This window comes from Athene cunicularia (assembly GCF_003259725.1).
Source record: "Athene cunicularia isolate RWA chromosome 3 unlocalized genomic scaffold, athCun1 chr3_part1, whole genome shotgun sequence".
In the NCBI taxonomy this organism is placed as follows: Eukaryota; Metazoa; Chordata; class Aves; order Strigiformes; family Strigidae; genus Athene; species Athene cunicularia.
Genome location: NW_020799097.1, coordinates 110843489 through 110861733, shown reverse-complemented (window position 1 = coordinate 110861733; position 18245 = coordinate 110843489). Strand labels below are relative to the sequence as shown.

Here is an 18245-nt window from a genome sequence, read left to right as displayed (position 1 = left end):
AAAAAAAAAAAAAAAAAAGCGAAAGACGCATCACCACACACTCTCTGAGGCCCCAGCGCCGAGCTGTCCCGAGGCGCAGGGCGGGAAGGGGCCGGGGCTGGCGGCTGGAGAGGACCACAAATCCCGGGAGGCGGTGGGGCGAACGCCGTGGCAGCGCCGGAGTGCGCCTGCGCACAGGTGGTGGCGGCGGCGGCGGGAAGAGCGGCGCGGAGGTAATGGTCGTTCTGGGTTTCCCTCTCCGGGGCTGCTGTTCGTGTGAGTGGGACTGGGGCTGAAGCTGAAGCTGAAGCTGGTGTGGCGGAGGCGGCAGTAGCCTCGGTGGGTACCTGTAGTGTGGGGAGGGGATAGACGGACTGGGGCCGTCCAGCCGCCACTGGTGGTGATGGTGAAGCGGAAGGGCGCTCCCTCAACGCCGACCTCTCCACCAGGCCTGGATTAGCTGAGGGAGAGCAGCAGTCTGCCCCGGCTGCTGGGCCTGCGACCATCTCCTCCCGTGGCCTACCCCTGCACCCTAATCGCGCTCCTGGCAAAGGCGGGCCCCACCGCCGGGTCTGTAACCGAGCAGGCCTCATGGCGGGGCTGCTGGGGCTGGCTGGGTGGGCATGCCCGCTGAGGCAGTGGGGCAGGTTGGCATCCAGCGGGGCTTCTTGTCCAGAACGACTTATCCCTGAGGGAGCGAGAGGGAAGTCCTGCACGGCTGTAGGCTATCCAGTGCTCTCTGTGATTTTCAGGCACCTGGTGTCTATGCAGAGAGGTTTTTCTGCCAGAGGTCACTTGCTGGTCACCAGTATTAGGCCAGCTCTGTCACAGATTGCTTTGCCAAAAACGCTGACTTTCTGTTACAACCGTATTTCCTACTAATTGCCTTCCCACTGCTGAAGCTTGTTGTCCCTTTGGTCCAGTGTAGCACCGTGGGCTTGTGCTTTAAATTGGGTTGCTAAATTTAAATTTGCTTTATCTCCCCATGTTGTTTATTTCCCAAAAGAAGGAGGTGTATTTAAACCTGAATGGGTTCGATGATTTAGCTTACAAAGTGCAAGGAACCAAGGAAGAGAGGTTGGGGGCAAGTGTGCAAAGTCCTAAAAGTGGCATAGCTGTCAAAGCCATGACTTATTAAGCTGTAAGCAATAAAAAAAAAAATAAAGGGATCATTCTGACCAAGATTATACGTTACTATTGCCTTTCTACATCAAACAGTAATTCTTCCCAGAGAAAAAGCCGTGATGCTAACTTAAAATTATACCTTTATCAGTGGATTTGCTCTCATATTAGGGACACGTGGCAACAGATGTGTAACTATGTTCAGTAGTGCTCCTTCCTGTTATTTCTGAAGTAAACTAGTGCTTTTGTTTGCTTGATAGATAACTGTGGAGAAAAAGCTATATTGTTTGTTCTCTGAAACCATAGTTGGAGGAAGATTTTTATGGATGTAAACATTTTCTTAAGTAACCCTTTTTGTTTCCCTCACTTAGCCAGTTCATTCCTATCCTGAAAAAACTTCCTCAGTTGTGTTAGTGCAGTTGTTGGAGCTGCAAAGTCAGCTAGCTTGGGAAACCTAAGAGAATTCCTCCTTTTTTATTTCTTTGTTTTTCCCCAGGTTATTTGTGTTCAGTACTCCAGTGTGGCTCATCATGCAACACTTGAAGCAATTCTACCAGTCTTCGAACACAAACCATTTCAGAGAGAAGGGAAACACTTCCCCAGAGAGAAATATCAATTAAATTTTGTTCTTTATGTACAACAGTAGATCCAGACTACACCAACTCCATTTCTTTCTTGTAAGTTATTTGCACAGAAATGCCACCGTGATTTATTGAGAAACACATGATTTTTTTATTCTGCTAGATACAGGCTTGCTTTATTTCTTAGCAATCCTAGAACCTCTTTCCTTTTGTAGTACAGCACAGTAGCTGACAAATTCTCCCTTTCCTTGTAGTTCAGTTCCTAGAACGTGCGAACATTTCCACAGATACTACTCCAGAACAATATAGGCTTTTAATTTAAAATTCATACTAGACGTTACCAAAACACTGCATCAGTGTTACAGTAAATTAGCTCTAAGTCTTGTAATATTGCATATTTTAATAGCTCCATGATTCAAAACACTGATCGGGTATAAAATCATTACTTAAAAAATACTGAGGGGGCAGCTTAGCACAAGTGAACTTTATGCTGAATCAGGTATTGTCTTGCTTCCTGCAGCTGGCACAAAGCCAGAATAAACTACTTCTTTTGTGCTCTGGCTATTGTAACAAATACACAGTCATTGACTCAGCATTTATTCTGATTAATACACTTGGGTGAGCGTATTAATGTTCATCAAACCTAGTCTGAGAAATTACAAGCTTGAATACTGTTACACTGGAATAAGAGTATTTTTTTTTTCTGTTTTATTTTAAATCACAGCTTCAGCAGCTCTATTTAGAGAGGAATCCCAAGAGAGGATAAATTAATTTTTCTGCATTGCTTTTTGTGATGAAAAATTATGGTGAAGCAATTTGCTTACAGTATTAAAGCCTACCCTTTATGTATCCATTTGCTGCTTCTACTGTTTTTTGTTACCTCCTGCAGCAAACTGACACCTGTTGTAATGTGCTAATATTGTTCATTACTTTTTCAGCAAGGGGCAGATTCTGTCGGGTAATGATCCCATTCCAACACCGAAAAGCCTATTAAAAAATGTGATGGTCTTCTGAGAAGAATGAGTAGCTGTAAATCCTGACATAGCAGCTTTGCAGAAGTGAGCTGCTTTATGATAGTCAAATGACAAAACATGGGGAACTTTTTAAAAATTTATTGGAACAATTGGTAGTAATAGTGAAGACATATAAAATTTACTGACTGAAAACCCAAGGAGGACCGAAAAATTGAAACATTTTTATTTTTTAATTTTGTGTCTGGTTACATGCCATCAGGTTACAGAACAGTTATTTGCCCAAACCATACAAACTCAGCGTGAAAATGTAAACCCAGTAAAGAAAAAAGCAGTGTATCTGTCTACTCCTGATTAAACTTCTACAGCTGGATGGTTTTGTCCTTCACAGATGAGAAACCGTATTTATGGAACCCTAATCTAAGGTCTCAGCCTCTCATTACAAGATGCCTTGGTCTAATCAGCTGCAGCGAATACAGCCCCATTTTTGCAAGATGTTCTGTGTGATAAATGCCTGCACCCACACGTTGGTGTCACTGCAGTTCTGCGTAAGTGCAGGATCTGTCCATACCAAATAACTCCTCCCACTACATTTTTGTTTTCTGTGATGCCTACAGCTTGAGTAGTGTATGAAATGCTGCATAAGATCTCTGGGGAAAGAAAAAAGTTAAAGTATTGTCCGGAACAAAATGCTGATTTTAGTTGGCAACGTGTTGACTGTATTCTTTGTTTGCAGTGGATGGAAGGGAACTTTGTAATGGTAAGCAGATAACTTTCCCTAGGAGAATAGGGCCTCAATTCTGCAAGTATTTAGTGTGGACTTAAATGCCACTATTGAAGTGTCTACATCTTATCCAAGTGCATAAACTTTCCTAGGACTTAGCATTTCCTAAGTGTCTTTGAACACAACTATGTTTGAAACTCAGTTTAGAAAAATACTTTTATATTTTACTCTGATCTTTGAAAAATTTATTTGAATCTGAAGATATTTGCAGTACATCTTGTTTCTCTTTGGCTTTCCCAGTCTCAGGTCTCCCAGTTTCACAATGCATATGCTCCTGTTGTCTCCTTTCTAGGTATAGGAAAGAAAACCATGTTTTTATTCTCCAAAAGGTACTTTGTCCTCACAATCCTCTTAAGTTGGGCCTCTGCTATGAACTTGCATGGTTTTAATACCTCACAACAATGTATTTGCTTCATTCTCTTCTGCACAGCCTATTTTTTTATTTCCCCCTCCTTCTTTTGGGTGAGTGGTTGTTGCAGATCAGTTTTTTGTCTACTGTCATGACAGTTCTGATACTGTTCCTGTAAGAGAGTTCTCTGCTGCAGCTTTTGCTACTTGTAACATCTTTATGCCTTTGCCCTGTTTCAAATTTTGCAGATCTGCACCAGTTCCTTTCAGGATCATTTCCTCTTTTCGATGCTTATTGGTTCTTTCTTTTATTGTAGTATTTATCTAAAGGAGTTTTGGTGGCCTAAAATGTATGAAGACACATATGAGCATAGCAGTTCTTTATTTGGCAAAAGGCAAAAATAGGTTGATGATAGAGTTTTATGACTCTAGAAATCACAAATTTCTTTTTCCACAGAGAAACCTACAGACTGTTCCTAACGGAAGAAAGAAAACTTTAGCTGCTCGCAAATGCTTCTTGTCAGAATGAAATTCCTACAGCTACTCACCAGGAAACCAAGGAAACTGGAAATGCTTTTTCAAGTACCTTTTTGCCAAAAGCAATTCCCATGTATGTGTTTAGCTACCTCTGCCTGTCTCTATAGTAAAAAGAAAAAAGTGAACAGTTATGAGCAAGTTGACCAAGAAAAATACAAGAACTTGGTCTACTCTGTTACATCTTACAAAACCAGCGCCCAAACACCAGAGACAATATTTGAAGAAGACAATTTGTTATATGGGCCACCAAGTAAACACGGACCTCCAATTAAAGCTGAAACAAAAACTCCCAAGAACTCGGTTCCTTTAATAAACCCCAACAAGAGAATTCCCCTTCTCAACAGTGATTCAGATGTCCCCAGGAAAATTGCTTTACAAAAAAATAAAATGCCCAGTGTTACCCGTATTCTTCAACAGACTCTTTCTCCACAGCAAGCATTTTATCTAGAAAGATGGAAGCAGAAAATGATAATGGAACTTGGAAACGATGGTTTTGAAGAGTATACTAAAAGTAAGTCTAACCACAGTGTGATTGCAAAGTAGAAGCAGTAGTCTGGATAGGTGGTTGGGATGTGCTAGCATAGCTGCAGTTTCTGGCCCTGCAAGTCAACTGTTTTGGAAATCCATTGTTTCCATTTCAAGGGGCAAGAGCATATTATGAGCACACCTGTTATCGATGAATCTAAGCTCTGATCTTTGTTCTAGACCACTGAAATGTATTCAGAAATGTGTAGGGAAATAAGAATTGGACTGTAGATATATGTTCTGTCCCATCTACCTCTCCTTTATTTCTCTGTTTGCTCATGTCTGTTTACAAACAGATATTTTCTAGCTGATGTTGTTGAGCCTGTTTGCAGATACAAAGCTACTTTGTCATGAGATGGAAATAACCAGTCTGAAATTGTATCATCTTCAGTGTTTAAAAACCTATGTGTCTTGCTGTTCATGTTGAAGTTCTTCAGTAACTGGTTTATCCAATATGCATCTTCTATAAAATTGCCATGGATTTAGAGGTTTTCTTTTTATAAGACCTACAAAGGAGACTTCCTCCAAGCTGTAGGACTGAAGGGGATCTGGGAAGGCCTGGGGGATAGTAAGTAGCCTCTTGTAGCAAGGTTGATAAAGAGCCAAGCGCTCCTTACATGAATTGTTATGCTTTTTAAAACCATTTATCATTATGCTTTTGGGTTTACTAAGCACTTCAGTAATAAGGTGGCCTAACAAACCTTACACAATTACATAAATTTTATCTTTCCTGGAATCATTTCTGAGATAAGCTCTTACTCTTAGAAATGTGCCCACCCATTTCAGGATATTAGTTCCATTAAAATGAACCAATACAGCCGAATAAGCAAAAGCAGCCTAGAATAATATTTTTAATTCACAGAAAGCCACAAATACCTTTGAATAAATAAATTTTAAATCGTTTTGGTTTTGAGTAATTAGTGAGATCAAAAAAGTCAAGTAAGCATTAATATAAGAAATACTAATTTCACTGTTGGCAGTTTATTTTTTTGTCTCATCCCCTTCTCCCCACATCCCCAAGCTTTCAGTACAAAAAACAGGACTGGTTTAAGAGCTGTGTTGTGTAATACCTAGAATTCAAATCCATCAGGTATTATAGGTAGTATAAAAACTGTGATGGTTTTCACATTTTTCTTAGACCTTTTTCTCCAAGGAGAGCTCTTCCATGCAGCTCTGGAATCTATATTCCTGCCTGAAGAGATGGCAGCTAAGGAGCAGAGAGAAGATGTTGCTATTTCCGGCTACTTATCAAGTGTGCAACATGTCTTAGAAGATGTCAGTGAAGTGCAAGCTCTGGAAAGTGCAGTTCAGCATGAGACTCTCCAGTATCTGGGCTTGGTAGACTGCGTGGCTAAGTATCGGTGAGGTACTGGTTCTCTAAGAAACTCGGTAATGCCGGTGTGGTGTGGGAGGCTGTGTCCCAGGCTGGAGCAGGCATGTGAGTTGTTGGGAGGAAGCTGGACAGGTCTGTTTGAGTGGCAAAATGGATGAACCTGATGACAGAAGTGCTGTTGTTTTATGTGGCAAGTTTGTTACTGGAGCATGAGGACCCTTACTGGGTATGGGCAGGGCAGGGTTAAGTGATACCCAGCAGTTGCCAGGAACTGCGGCAAGTATTAGTAAGTCTTGATTTTTGAGATCTGAACTACCCGTGTGGATAAGACTTGCTTAGACATAATAATGAGCAACATGACATCAGGGTGAAACAGGCTGAGAATCATATGACTTTCGTTGCTGTCTCATCCCTTATTTCTTATTTATGACTAAACTTAAGTTTAAAGCGTTGTCCTATCTTGTTCTCTTATGCAGAGGCCAGTTGTGTGTGATTGACTGGAAAACTTCAGAGAAACCAAAGCCAACTCTGAAGAGTACATTTGACAACCCATTACAGGTTGCAGCATATATTGGAGCTATAAATCATGATGCCAATTATGACTTCCAGGTCAGTAGGCCCACTACCTGCCTAGACAAGCAGCAGCGCCCACGTTATTTTCATTTTTCCCCTCCTACTGCCTTTAGCACCTGCTATCCATCATGGAATTGTTGGTAGGATTTCTAACAAAGCAGCCCAGTCTTAGACGAGGTTAACCTGACATACTGTGAAATAACTCCATTATTGCTAATCTGGTACCTTTGCCTGTCAGCAATAAAATTTCATTGATTTCCAGGAACTGCTCAGTGTCTTAGGAGGTCAGATGAACTCACAGTGACTTGGCATCAGGGCAACCCCCAGTGCTTTGTTGTGTGTGGATTTTGCTTGTGTCAAGAGTAGGAAGAGGGAAGAGAAAAGTAAAGCGAAAGAGCCTGCAAACAGGGAAAGGGGCTGGAAAGGCACTGCGCACATCAAGTGTTGCTATATCCCATTAGCAAATGAGGGACTAGGTGATTTCCTTGGAGCATTTGGAAGCTGTATAGTGTTTCCTCAGAGCAGAGCGGTGGTGTGTTGTCAATCACTTAATCAGTGAAATAATGTTTTTAAAGACTCCAAACACAATTCTAGCCAGGCCTTATTGGCCCGAAGGATTGTTATTTCAATACAAAGCATTGAAGGAGGAAAATGTAAAGCAGAAGAGAGCAGGGTAGTTCATAGGTTGTGCAAAGGACTTTCTGGAATACCACAGAGGTCAGTAAACACAAGCACTGCAGAGTGAAATATAGACAGTAATTCTAGAATTCTGCTATTAGCTGCCTGTCCCCCAGCCACTTTCTCTTCATGTCAGTGGTGGTTTGGGATCTGGATTAGGTGTTTGTCAAGAATGAAGGATGTCAGAACATACCTAAGTAATCATTTCCACTCAGACTGATGCTGGAGAATGGCATTGGTCTGGTTATATGACCCCAGGCAAAAGCTCATCAGTCACTGGGAATTCTAGTAGCATCTGCAAGGTTTCAGTAAGACCTGAAGACTGAAAACTCAAGAGTTTGAGTCCTCTGGTTTTCACTGAAGTCAGTCAGAGCTTTGGACTGACTTTGGAGCATTTGAATGTTTGTGTCCAAGTATTTTATGGTGAATTATTTCTCTCTTTTGTTTCCCATTTCTTATTTAAAGTACTTATATGTTAACATTTTGCAGTGAGGTTTAGTTTTTAGACTTGATGATTGTAGTTGCATATTAACATTGAATTTCTGACAGCCTTCTGTTTTTAACTGTAGGTTAGTTGTGGACTCATTGTGGTTGCCTATAAGGATGGCTCCCCTGCGCATCCGCATTTCATGGACCCTGATCTGTGCTCACGGTACTGGAATAAGTGGCTTTTGCGCCTTGAAGAGTACATGGACAGAAACTGACCCAAACTAAGCTTTGCAGAGGCAAGTGGCCTGAGCACAGAGCCAAAGCAAGAATCCTTGTTTAAATCTGCCATTTTAATACATATTCTTTTATGAGTAACTTTTGGCTAATTTCTTCGTATCAGGCTTTTCCTTAGGGGGGGGTGGTGTGGTGTGTGTGTGTTCCCCCCCAAAAATTTGGAATGTGGAACGTATATTTGCTTATGTTGTAGGTGACTGAAGTGGACCGGGCAGGACAAAGTTAGCTTAATTAATCTCTGTTTTTCCCCACACAGTTTATACAACTTGAGGTTGATAAGAAAGTTTCTGTTATCAAGTAAAACAGTTCAATCAAATCATCCTTGTCTTGTTATTTTTGAGGAAAAAAAACAACTGCAGAACTGAGGCTTTGAAAATGAAGTTGGTGAACTAAAGCAAAAAAACATCTGCATTGTCTGAGCTGAGAGAAATGCAAATGATAAACAAATTAATATAATAGACTAGGTTTCAGTCAGCTTAGTTCTTGCTCATCTCGAAGGTATCTATTAGCAGGCTTGTTACTATTTGTGGTTTTTCTTACAGCAACAACTGGAAAAACTGCGCTACGGATTATAACCAAAGTTCTCATAAGCACTTATTTAAAGTACTAAGGCAAAGTGATCGTTTAACAGAAGTGGCTTAGAAAAAGAGGAGCAGAATTGTAACCAATACACTTAGAAATTTCCAGCAAGTGTTCTGATAAGTAGGGAGTTTGTCTGCTAGTGGCTCCTCCTTCAGGCTTCTTAACAGGCTGTGCGGCCCGGCCTGCATGAAAGAACTGTGAGAGCGTAAATGGGCTTTGTACCTTAGGCTGTGAGGCTGTGCAGGCCAAGCCTGCAGCTGTCTTGAGCTCTCCTGACTTCGCTGTGGCACTGAGCTGACAAGGAGCCTGCCCATGTGGAATGGTCTCCAGTGTCAGGTTATAGTGTTTGCCAGGGCAAATAAGTTTCTTTATAAAAACAGGCTCGTGACTTTGACACTGGGCCTTCTAAGGAATTAAGATCTGCTGATTGGTTTGGAGGGGGTTGAGGTTTTTTGGTTTGGGTTTTGGTTTGGGGTTTGGTTTTTTTTTCCAAATAAGTCTGTGAATAAATATTCTAAACCAGAAGTTACTTTTGAAGCTTGTTCTGTAAAATCAAGTCTGTAAGACACAGAATAAGCCTTGATATCAGGCAGTATTGCTTCGTGTGTTGCACACATGAAAAGCTTTTTTCCTCATTCTCTTTGTTTTCTCTGAATTATATGTATTGAGTTTTCATAATACCACTGCAGATTACAAATAAAAATACAACCAACCCATAAGCTTCAAGACAATCAGCCAAAACCATACCCAGAAAAACCAATGGGCAGCCTGGCTGCTGAAGAAGCTTAAACCTTTGTAGTGTTTAATGTGCTTCTCCAGAGTACTGAACTGTGGAAACTGGTGGAATGAAACTCGTTATAGTGGTACTTGCTTATTCAAACCTGGTCTGGTGATGTTATGATTACTCTGTGCTTAATTAGATTTCTATCTAAAAAGACAAACCATGGAGACTGAGGAGCTGGGTTCAGAGATGACTAACCACGACGCTGCTGTGTGAGCACTCAGAAGTTCTACCTGTTTTACAAGTATCTTCCCACATCACAGAATTTTAGTGAGTAGGTTCAGTGTCACTGAACATGGTCAATTTTCTGTGAAAGATAGCTCCGTGAATACAAAGAGGGTGGGCAAAAGCAAGGGGTAGGATGACCTGGGCAGAAGCAGGAGGTGATAAAACTGCTGAATTCCCTGTGTTGATTGGGACAAATCAAGAGTGTGTAACAGTTGGGCAGTGTTTGGTGGAATTGCTGCCTTCAGCAGTGCATCATACAGCCATTAGATGTCTCTGAACTGTGTAAGATTTCAGCCTCATCCTGTGTCCTAGGAAATAAGGCCAAGTCTGGAGTCTGGGCAGTGCAAGCACCTGTTGGCTTCACTTGCATCCATTTGTTTTAACAAAAGCCTTGTGTCTGAGGAAGGCTGCCAGCTTCACCGGCAACACCAGTTTGTAAACCTATCTTTAAGTCTCCGATGAATCTGTACCATCAGAAAGCCAGGAGAAGGCAGACAGCCTTCAAAGACAGTAGTGGTGGAAGTTACTTGCATTTAGCACTTCTGAAAGTCTGGCTGCCTCAGGCATCCCTGTGTGAGCTCTGGAACATTTCTGTAGAGGCACAAGCTAGTGCCAGTTTTGTCTTGTAACAGAACTGACAGATGGCTGTCGCCAGTGTCATGCAAACTCCAACCCACTTTGTGACCAGTTTAAAGTAACTTGCCAGACTGTTAAATTGATATGCCCAAGGCATCTGCTACAGGCAGTGTCTGTCCTCTGCAGAAGAACCAGCCAGACAATCAGGGCAGTTACTCCAGCTACAATGTCCAGCTTGTCAGAGTTTTGCTCTCCGTCCAGAGTGTTTTTTCTTCTGTGTAGTTACCTGCTGCTTTTCTCTGGTGGTGTGAATGCTTTCTTTGGCTGAGGTCACATAGATGGCCACCTCAATGTGGCTGTAGTTCTTTTGGCAGGGACATGCTTTGGCAGCAGTATTGGAGGGAAAGCAACAGTGCTACAGGAGGGAAAAAAACCCCACAGGTGTGCACACACATGTGCACGCACACACACACACACACGTACACATGAACCGTGTCTCCAGCAAGATGGGGAGGGTCTCAGTCAAACCTCCACAGCTCCAGCGCAGGGGCTGAGGTTTTGGCAGAGCCAAGCGCACAGATCCTTTGCAGTTAGGTGAACACTAGTCGCTTTGCTGGGATGGGATTACTGAGCACTCCCACCTAGGAGCTGAACTCAATAGTAAGTTGCATGACCATGATCTCACTGAGCGGGTTACAGAGGAGCAGCAGCAGCACAACTGGCTGAACCAGCTGTTAGCACTTGTCTTAGCCAGGCAGTTTTGTCATTGTATTTGCAAGCACGCAAGCTTTGCTCAGAGGGAGCAGCCTTCCATTTATACTGTTCAGGTATAAGGGCATCATTTCAGAAGAACTGGGAATCTGTGCATAAGCTTTAGCTCTTTTTGCAAAATAAGAATCTTCTCATTTACCGCAGATGCTTTTTCTTCATGGACTTCCCATTTATTAAAGTATTCTGCAAACTTTCCCGTTACATAGGACGATGTTTGTTCTTTACACAGTAGCATCACTTTATTATCCTCGTTTTCAAGGTCCAGAGCTTTGACAGTTGTGCTGAATAAAGTATTAATATCATTAGAAATGCTTTAAAACCCCTAGAAGCTTTTCCCCACAAAACCCAAAGCAGATTCCTGTACAAAACTGAGGCAAATTGAAAGGATTTTTACAATTCTTGCAGAGATGCTCAGAATCTATCATAATAATGACTACGAGGGTCCTGGCTGTGACTGTATTTTTGGTGAGTTACTTTTCAGCTGTTGTTTCAATGTATATAGAATATAGCATATACTCCCCAAATGTACAGCTTCATTTTGAGCACAGAATGAATTATTGAAATTTACAAAAGAAATCCATTAATCTTTATGCATTTAAATTGATGTAAAACCTGCTTAGCAGCTGTGTCCATGAAGTCAAGAGACACACGTGCTTGGACCAGAGTACCTTGTGGTTCTGAGGAAGTTACCACCACACCCTGTCACTTCTAATACAGACACCCAAGTGCCCAGTAAAGGCTGCAGCAGCTTCTCAAGAGCTTTAGTATCAGGCTGCTTCAGCAACATGAGTTACATGGGCATCCCTCTCTCCTTTTTCTGAAATCCCTAAGTTGACATGCAGTCGTCCCTATAGGCTACCCTCTTAGTGGTTCTGGGTCAACAGGAGCTGGAGCAGGACTCTAGGGTAAGGCCAAAAGCACAGATAAGTACCACCAGTCCCTCATCATCATCACCACCCCCTGCCTGTGCAGTATTGCTCTCACTTGGAGCCTTCTAAACCAACAGTGGTGACAGATGAGCAGCCAGACTCATGTCCACAGTTTGGCACTGACCTCAGGAGGCAGAGACAGGCAAATCTGATCTCCCTTTGCACTGCATTGCACTGCTCTGTTGTATTAGTGACCAGGCACTTGATCATCAAAAGGAAAAAAAATCCCAAATGCACACGCACACACATACGCACCATAAAATACACACAAAATTGCATTTCAACATGACAGAAAATACATATCTTCAAGTCATTCAAGTGTTTTCTTTGGATTTCTGGGTTGATGTTGATGTATGTTAAAAGGATGTGGTAATAATCCTCAAAATGAGTGTGACAAGTCCAGGAACATCAGAGTTAAGGTTACACTTAAATCTAAACATGATAGAAGTTCACAGCTTAAAGTACCTAAACCACAACCGTAAATCTGCCCTGGAATAATGCCATTTACTAGTACAGAAATTTTGGGAGGAAAAAGTTCTGCATCCTTTAAAAAAAAAGTTTCAGCTCACCTTGGACCACGCTTCCATAAATTGTTAGCGTACTGCACCGGGGGCAGAGTTAAGGTTATTTGCACATTCTAACTTAATTTACTGATACAGTGTACTCCTGCTCTTAAGACCATTTTAATTAATTTTGCATAGAACAATGTACTAGTAGTTGCTCTTACATGGCCCTTTTCACCCAAACCTCTCAAAAGTAATTTGTACAGGAGGTAATAGTTAATGTCTTTACAAAATATGTTGGGGAAAGATGAATTTATTTGTCAGTGGCCACTCGGACGTGTGGTAGAGCTGAAACAGAAAACAGGTTGCCAGAATATGAATTCAGTAAATATTCCATCCAAGAGGTGACAGCCTCTTCCAAGCTTTCAATTTTTTTTGGCCAGCTTAAAAAAAAAATTAAAAATAGTCTGATGTTTGCATTGTATATGGGAATATTTCTTTCAAGTCGAGGTTCTACCAACATCAAGAGAGTCCCAATAACAAAAGTGTCCCTTTCATTTCATGGATTTCTTTCAAAATTGTTTTTAAAAAAATAATATATATATCGTCCTACATGTAAACTTCATTCCTTTAGACCACTGTAATCCACCACGTTACTCATCTTTGTCGTCATCTTTGGAGTTCCTCTGCAGGACAGGGCTCAGTTTGTTTTGCAAAACTGCTGCAAGTTTTTTTGAGGTTTTTTTCAGGAAAGCGCTTCCGGGGTGAACGTTACTAACGTGCAGATACAGGTCCTCCTGCGTGGGGCCTGTGTAGCCACAGTCTTCGCACACGTAAAGTTTATCTCGCCTCTGTTTGTAGGCGTATTGCTGCTGCACGCCGTGAATCTTCTTAAGGTGGGACTCCAGGGAACAGCGCTGGGTGAAGGCTTTGTTGCAAACCTCACATTTGTATGGACGAATTCCTGCAACGTTAGAAGATAGTGATTACCATTGTGATTTATGTTTCTTACAGCTGACTAAGGAACTGACTAAGAGCAAGGCTCTGGCATATCAGCTGTTGAGCCAATATCTGCAGCAGGGAGCTACTAGCCCGAGGAACTGTCTGGCTAAATAAAACATCTTACTCTCAGGCTAAAATTTTTAGGCATGGATTGATATATTTAGACATAGAAAACCTAGAAACATTTTGAGATGATGTAGGCAGATGCTGAGGATAACAGGTGCCCATGGGCACTTTGCTCCTAAAGAAGCAGCCATTATCAACTCTCACAAAACTTACTCCCTTAGACCTCTGACTTTCTGAAGTCCTGTGATTAGGTAAAACTATTGGTTTCAGCTATCCTTTCATTTTGGCGTTCAGAACAAATGAAATCTTGTATCTCAGTGAGATGTTAATTTTTATCTTTTAGCGAACAAAGCTTAATGAGGCTTCAGTGAGCAGCAGCCCAACATGAACATACAGCGATCACAGTACTTCAAAGGAGTGAGATCATTTATGTAGAATATAGATTTGATGATTGAGATTACAAGATCAAATTCTAGAAGAGTAATGCATTAAGACGAAAGAAATATGTATGCGTGACTCCAGAAGAGGGAGAAGGGGCTGGCTTGTGATCTGAACACCTGAGCAGTTTCATTCAGTACAGACAACCAACACTACAAAAATGCTGAGCAGTAAAGAGTATCTATTTTAACACCAATCGACACTGATTTAACAACCCCCAGTACTTGAATGACAAATAGCTGAGGGTTTAGGGACACTTGAAAAAACCTAAGCCAGTTGTGATTTTACTTACTAGGCTACCTCAGTAAGTTTCCAAGCAAAGACCAGCCTTAAAACTGATGCCAGAAGTTACCTAAACCCCTCTCTTTTCCCAAAAGGTGAAATGCCAGTGTGTGGAAGATCAGACTTATGGTGAGCCAGGCAAAAAATGGCAGAGCATACATGGTCCATGCAGACAGGTGTAACTTTCACACTGTGTTGAATCTACCACTCTGTCACTGATCTTTCTACCAGAAATCCAAACTGTAGTAAGTATTGCGACTCTTGTAAAGGAAGTTATCTCAGTGCACCAGCTTAAACAAGCAAGACTAAAGTTTCCCAATGCCTACTGCTGTGAGACTGCTTCAGATGCATTAAATTGCAAGTGGAGAGAAACTCCAGATCTTCACTAGTATTCACACACAAAAATGTATCTTTTACAAACAGTAATTTTGGGTGCAGTTTCATGCTCATCTGAAGGCAATTCAAACCTTCATTTTCCTGGGTTCCTGCTGCCAAAAGTGCTCCACAGGCATGAATACAAGCACAAGAGTGGTAGTGCCGGGATGGCATAGCCATCAGAGCTTCGGGAACCTCTTCATTACTTAGGAATCATTTAAAAATTTTATTTTACTGTGTATATTAGTTATTTTTTAATGTTTAAGTCTGCTTATACCATGAAGCTAGGCTGGGACGTTCGGCTTTCACTCTCTCTGACACTCCCCTACTGTTGCACGGTCCGGTTACAAACACTGCCACGACAGTTTCCACTGGAATGCTGACATTCAGTAAAGCACATGTAGATGAGCACCCATAGCTACAAAATAAAGCTCACAGACTACCACTTCCAGCTTGTTTGCCTTCTCTTTAACATTCAAATACAGTCCAGCTTTCCTGAACAGCAATCAACTTTGACAAAAAAAAAAAAGGCCACCGCTTTCAGAGATGCCATATTTCAGCCTGGAGGAGGTCCATGCCAATACATTATTGGCGCCGTGGCTGCAGGCAGCCTTCATTCCCTCCTGTGACCCAAGGCACCAGGCAAACACAACAAATATGAGTGTTCATCCTGGCTGGAGAGGAAAAGTAGTGATGACGGATTTCTTCTGGTAAAGCTGGGGACAATCTAACCCTGAGATTCATGTATCTAGGACAGTGGGTTTTCACTCCTGGCCAATACAAAGATCCTCCTTCCTTTCCAGAGTTTTGAAAAATTGGCTCTGCACCTGCACAGCGAGTTCAACCCTACCTGCCACAGCCTATATATACATTTTTAGCTTCTGAACAGTGACCCTCTTGGATTTTGTTTCTGAATCTCAAAAGGATGAGGGGACAGGTTGAAAAATCACTTCTTTCAGGAGCACCAGCTCTGCGCTTCAGCCTTACCCCAGCGGCAGCTCTCTGCTCACAGCCAGCAGCTTTCCTTTCCACATGACAGCTTTGCAAACAAACCAAAACAGCCCAAAACACTGGCTCTGGCCAACGTTTTCCCATCGAAACAGGCGGCATTGTTTTCATGAGTTCTACTGCTAAGAAACAACTCCTGCCTACCAACCTACTTGCAACACCACTAGCAGTTTGCCTCGTTAATGGTGCCTAAGCCAAAAAAAGGGGCATTGCAGAGCAAGCCCAAATAATCAGCAGGCCCCATAGGTAACCACAAATCTGGAAAGCTGGAACGTGTCCAGGAGGTGTGGTGGATGCATCTTCCGAGTGCCCTACAGTGCAGAGTCAAAGCTTCCTGAGCAAAGCCAGCTTGGCCTGCCAGAAAGCATCTCACTTGCTGAGGATGGGGTTGATATGGATTTAATCCTTCGTTTCCAATAAGAAAAAGAGAAACAAAAAGACAGCCTCCTCCCTGCTCCAGGTTAGGATAAGCACTTCTGTGACCAGTGAGCTGGGCTTGAGGGAAACACAACCGCTGCTACTTGTGGCAGACTCAGGAACTGACCCAGAGTGGCCACAGAAAGCGCGTCCCTCCAGCCCAGGAGAGTGATCTGGGAGCAAGAGCCAGCAGAGCAGGGAAAGGGATGATTTTTCTTCCTTCCAGTGCCACCATGGTCTTAAATCACAGCATCCTTGGTGGTGTCTTAAATCACACCACCTTGGTGGTGTAGATGGCAAGCGGGGGAGGAGGGAACTAGCCCAGGTTAAAGGCAACTTTGTAACCTCCTCTCAATCCAGAGCAGGAACCAGTCAGGAGATTTTCAGCCCACTGCTGCTGATTTTCAAGCCATGCTGTGAGCGAGTAGAGATAGTTAAGGCCAGAGGCCAAACTGATCTGGATGGCTGGATGTCAAGAGGGAGGGAAATGACTCTGAAGGGGGATTGGAAGAGCTGGTAGCCTGAAGCAGGCAGGGATGCAGCACGCAGGGTTCGCGGAAGTCAGATGTGTTGCCTAGTTTCCCTAAAGAAGCTGTAGACACAGCATGAACCACACTCTGGTTTCTCCAGATGGTGACAAATCAAGCCATAACCCCATCCCGCAGGACAGCCAAGGAGTCAAGTTCGCAATAGCAAAAAACCAAGAAACTGCTGCTCATTGTCGCTAGAGGGCAAAGTATTCTCATCCACCGCCTGCCTCTGCTCACCGGTACCCGCTGGACTCGCAATAACGCGAGGTGAGGTGAGTTTTCCCGAGTGGGTTATCCCAGCCTCGCTGACCCGGGCATAGCAGCACACGGTTGCGTCTACATCAGATCTGGATGGCAGCTCATGCACCCACACTAATACCCATGGATTTCACCAGATCTCCTCAGATTTTGTTAGTCCCAGGACTCTTACCTATCCACACTCACGTCGTTCCCTCTCCTCTGCTGCATGCCCACTATCTTTTGCAAATGTTTACTGGGGTTTTGTGTTATTCTCTTGCCAGGTTACCCTCACCCTCGCCTCATCCTCATCCCATCTCACCTCTTTCCCCACCTCCCGCTACCCAGAGCCACCCACAAGCCCCTGGGGAACGCACTCTCACCAGTGTGGGTCCGGACATGTCTTTTCAGATCAAAGGTGTCGTTGAAGCCTTTTCCGCAGAAGGTGCACAAGTGTCTCTTCACCTGGCTGTGACACTTGATGTGACGGTTGAGCATCCGCTGCAAGCGAAAGCCTTTGCCACACAGCTCGCAGCTATGTACCGTAGCATCGGTACAGGTGCCAGTGGTGAACTGAGGAATGGAAGAGGACTGGGTGAGTAGGCATCGAGATGACAAAGACTAACAGAAAAGAAACAGAATAAGGAGGGATGGCTTATTGTGGCATTAAAAAATTCTTGGGGTATATTCAAAATGAAAAGTGAAAGCATTCAGGAGATCCCCACCAGGTGAAACCTTCACGCTTCCCTTGCAATCAAGCGGGTGACTTAATGCGCAGGGTTTGGGACTGCTGCAGCGCTGGCCAGCTTGGCTTCAGGGCTTAAAACAAAGCCTGTGATAGATTCCAGAGGCAGGGACCCTCATCCAACTACACCCATAAGCACACGGGCTTAGGCTGTGAGCACCTCTCCATGGGGCCACACGCGTGTTTGCTCCTGCACTCAGCCAATATCCTGGATGGAGATGGGAGGCCCTCCCTGGCCTGAGAAAGTCATGCCCATGCGGTGCCTTCACTAATCACACTTCCAGCTGCTATGGGTCCCTCAAAAACCAGCCAGTGGTGAAACAAAAGGTGAGTCTGGCAAGATAAACCAAAGGCGCGTTGTGATGACTCAGCAGAGAGCGAAACAATTGCACTAATCTCCTCTAGTTGGTCTCCATGGCTCGTTAATTAACAGCAGAGTGTCATTAGGGGTTAATCTCCTCATTCCCCCTCCTAACACCAAAAATATTGTGCCAACACCATGACCTAACTTGACTAAGGGAGACACTGATGATTCAGCTCTTGGGAACAGCATTCCTCAGAGGGAAGGTTTAATGTCTGGAAGATGCAAATATTTTGCTATTAGTTTAATTATTGGGGGGG

The 18245-nt window shown here is 43.2% G+C and overlaps 2 protein-coding genes across 2 annotated transcripts; one reads left to right on the top strand and one right to left on the bottom strand.

Annotated features, from left to right (window-relative positions):
* The first annotated feature begins 143 nt into the window (after positions 1 to 143).
* MGME1 (mitochondrial genome maintenance exonuclease 1) lies at positions 144 to 8495 on the top strand. Its single transcript, XM_026846156.1, has 6 exons — positions 144 to 212; positions 1598 to 1778; positions 4243 to 4833; positions 5986 to 6208; positions 6657 to 6789; positions 8001 to 8495. The coding sequence occupies exons 3-6, from the start codon at positions 4296 to 4298 to the stop codon at positions 8133 to 8135; spliced, it is 1029 nt and encodes a 342-aa protein (XP_026701957.1). The 5' UTR covers positions 144 to 212; positions 1598 to 1778; positions 4243 to 4295; the 3' UTR covers positions 8136 to 8495.
* Positions 8496 to 11261: 2766 nt separating this feature from the next.
* OVOL2 (ovo like zinc finger 2) lies at positions 11262 to 17472 on the bottom strand. The gene is made up of 2 exons (XM_026846417.1): positions 17263 to 17472; positions 11262 to 13488 (listed from the first exon to the last, which is right to left on the bottom strand). Exons 1-2 carry the CDS (start codon positions 17375 to 17377, stop codon positions 13178 to 13180), a joined length of 426 nt encoding a protein of 141 aa, XP_026702218.1. The 5' UTR covers positions 17378 to 17472; the 3' UTR covers positions 11262 to 13177.
* Positions 17473 to 18245: the final 773 nt, after the last annotated feature.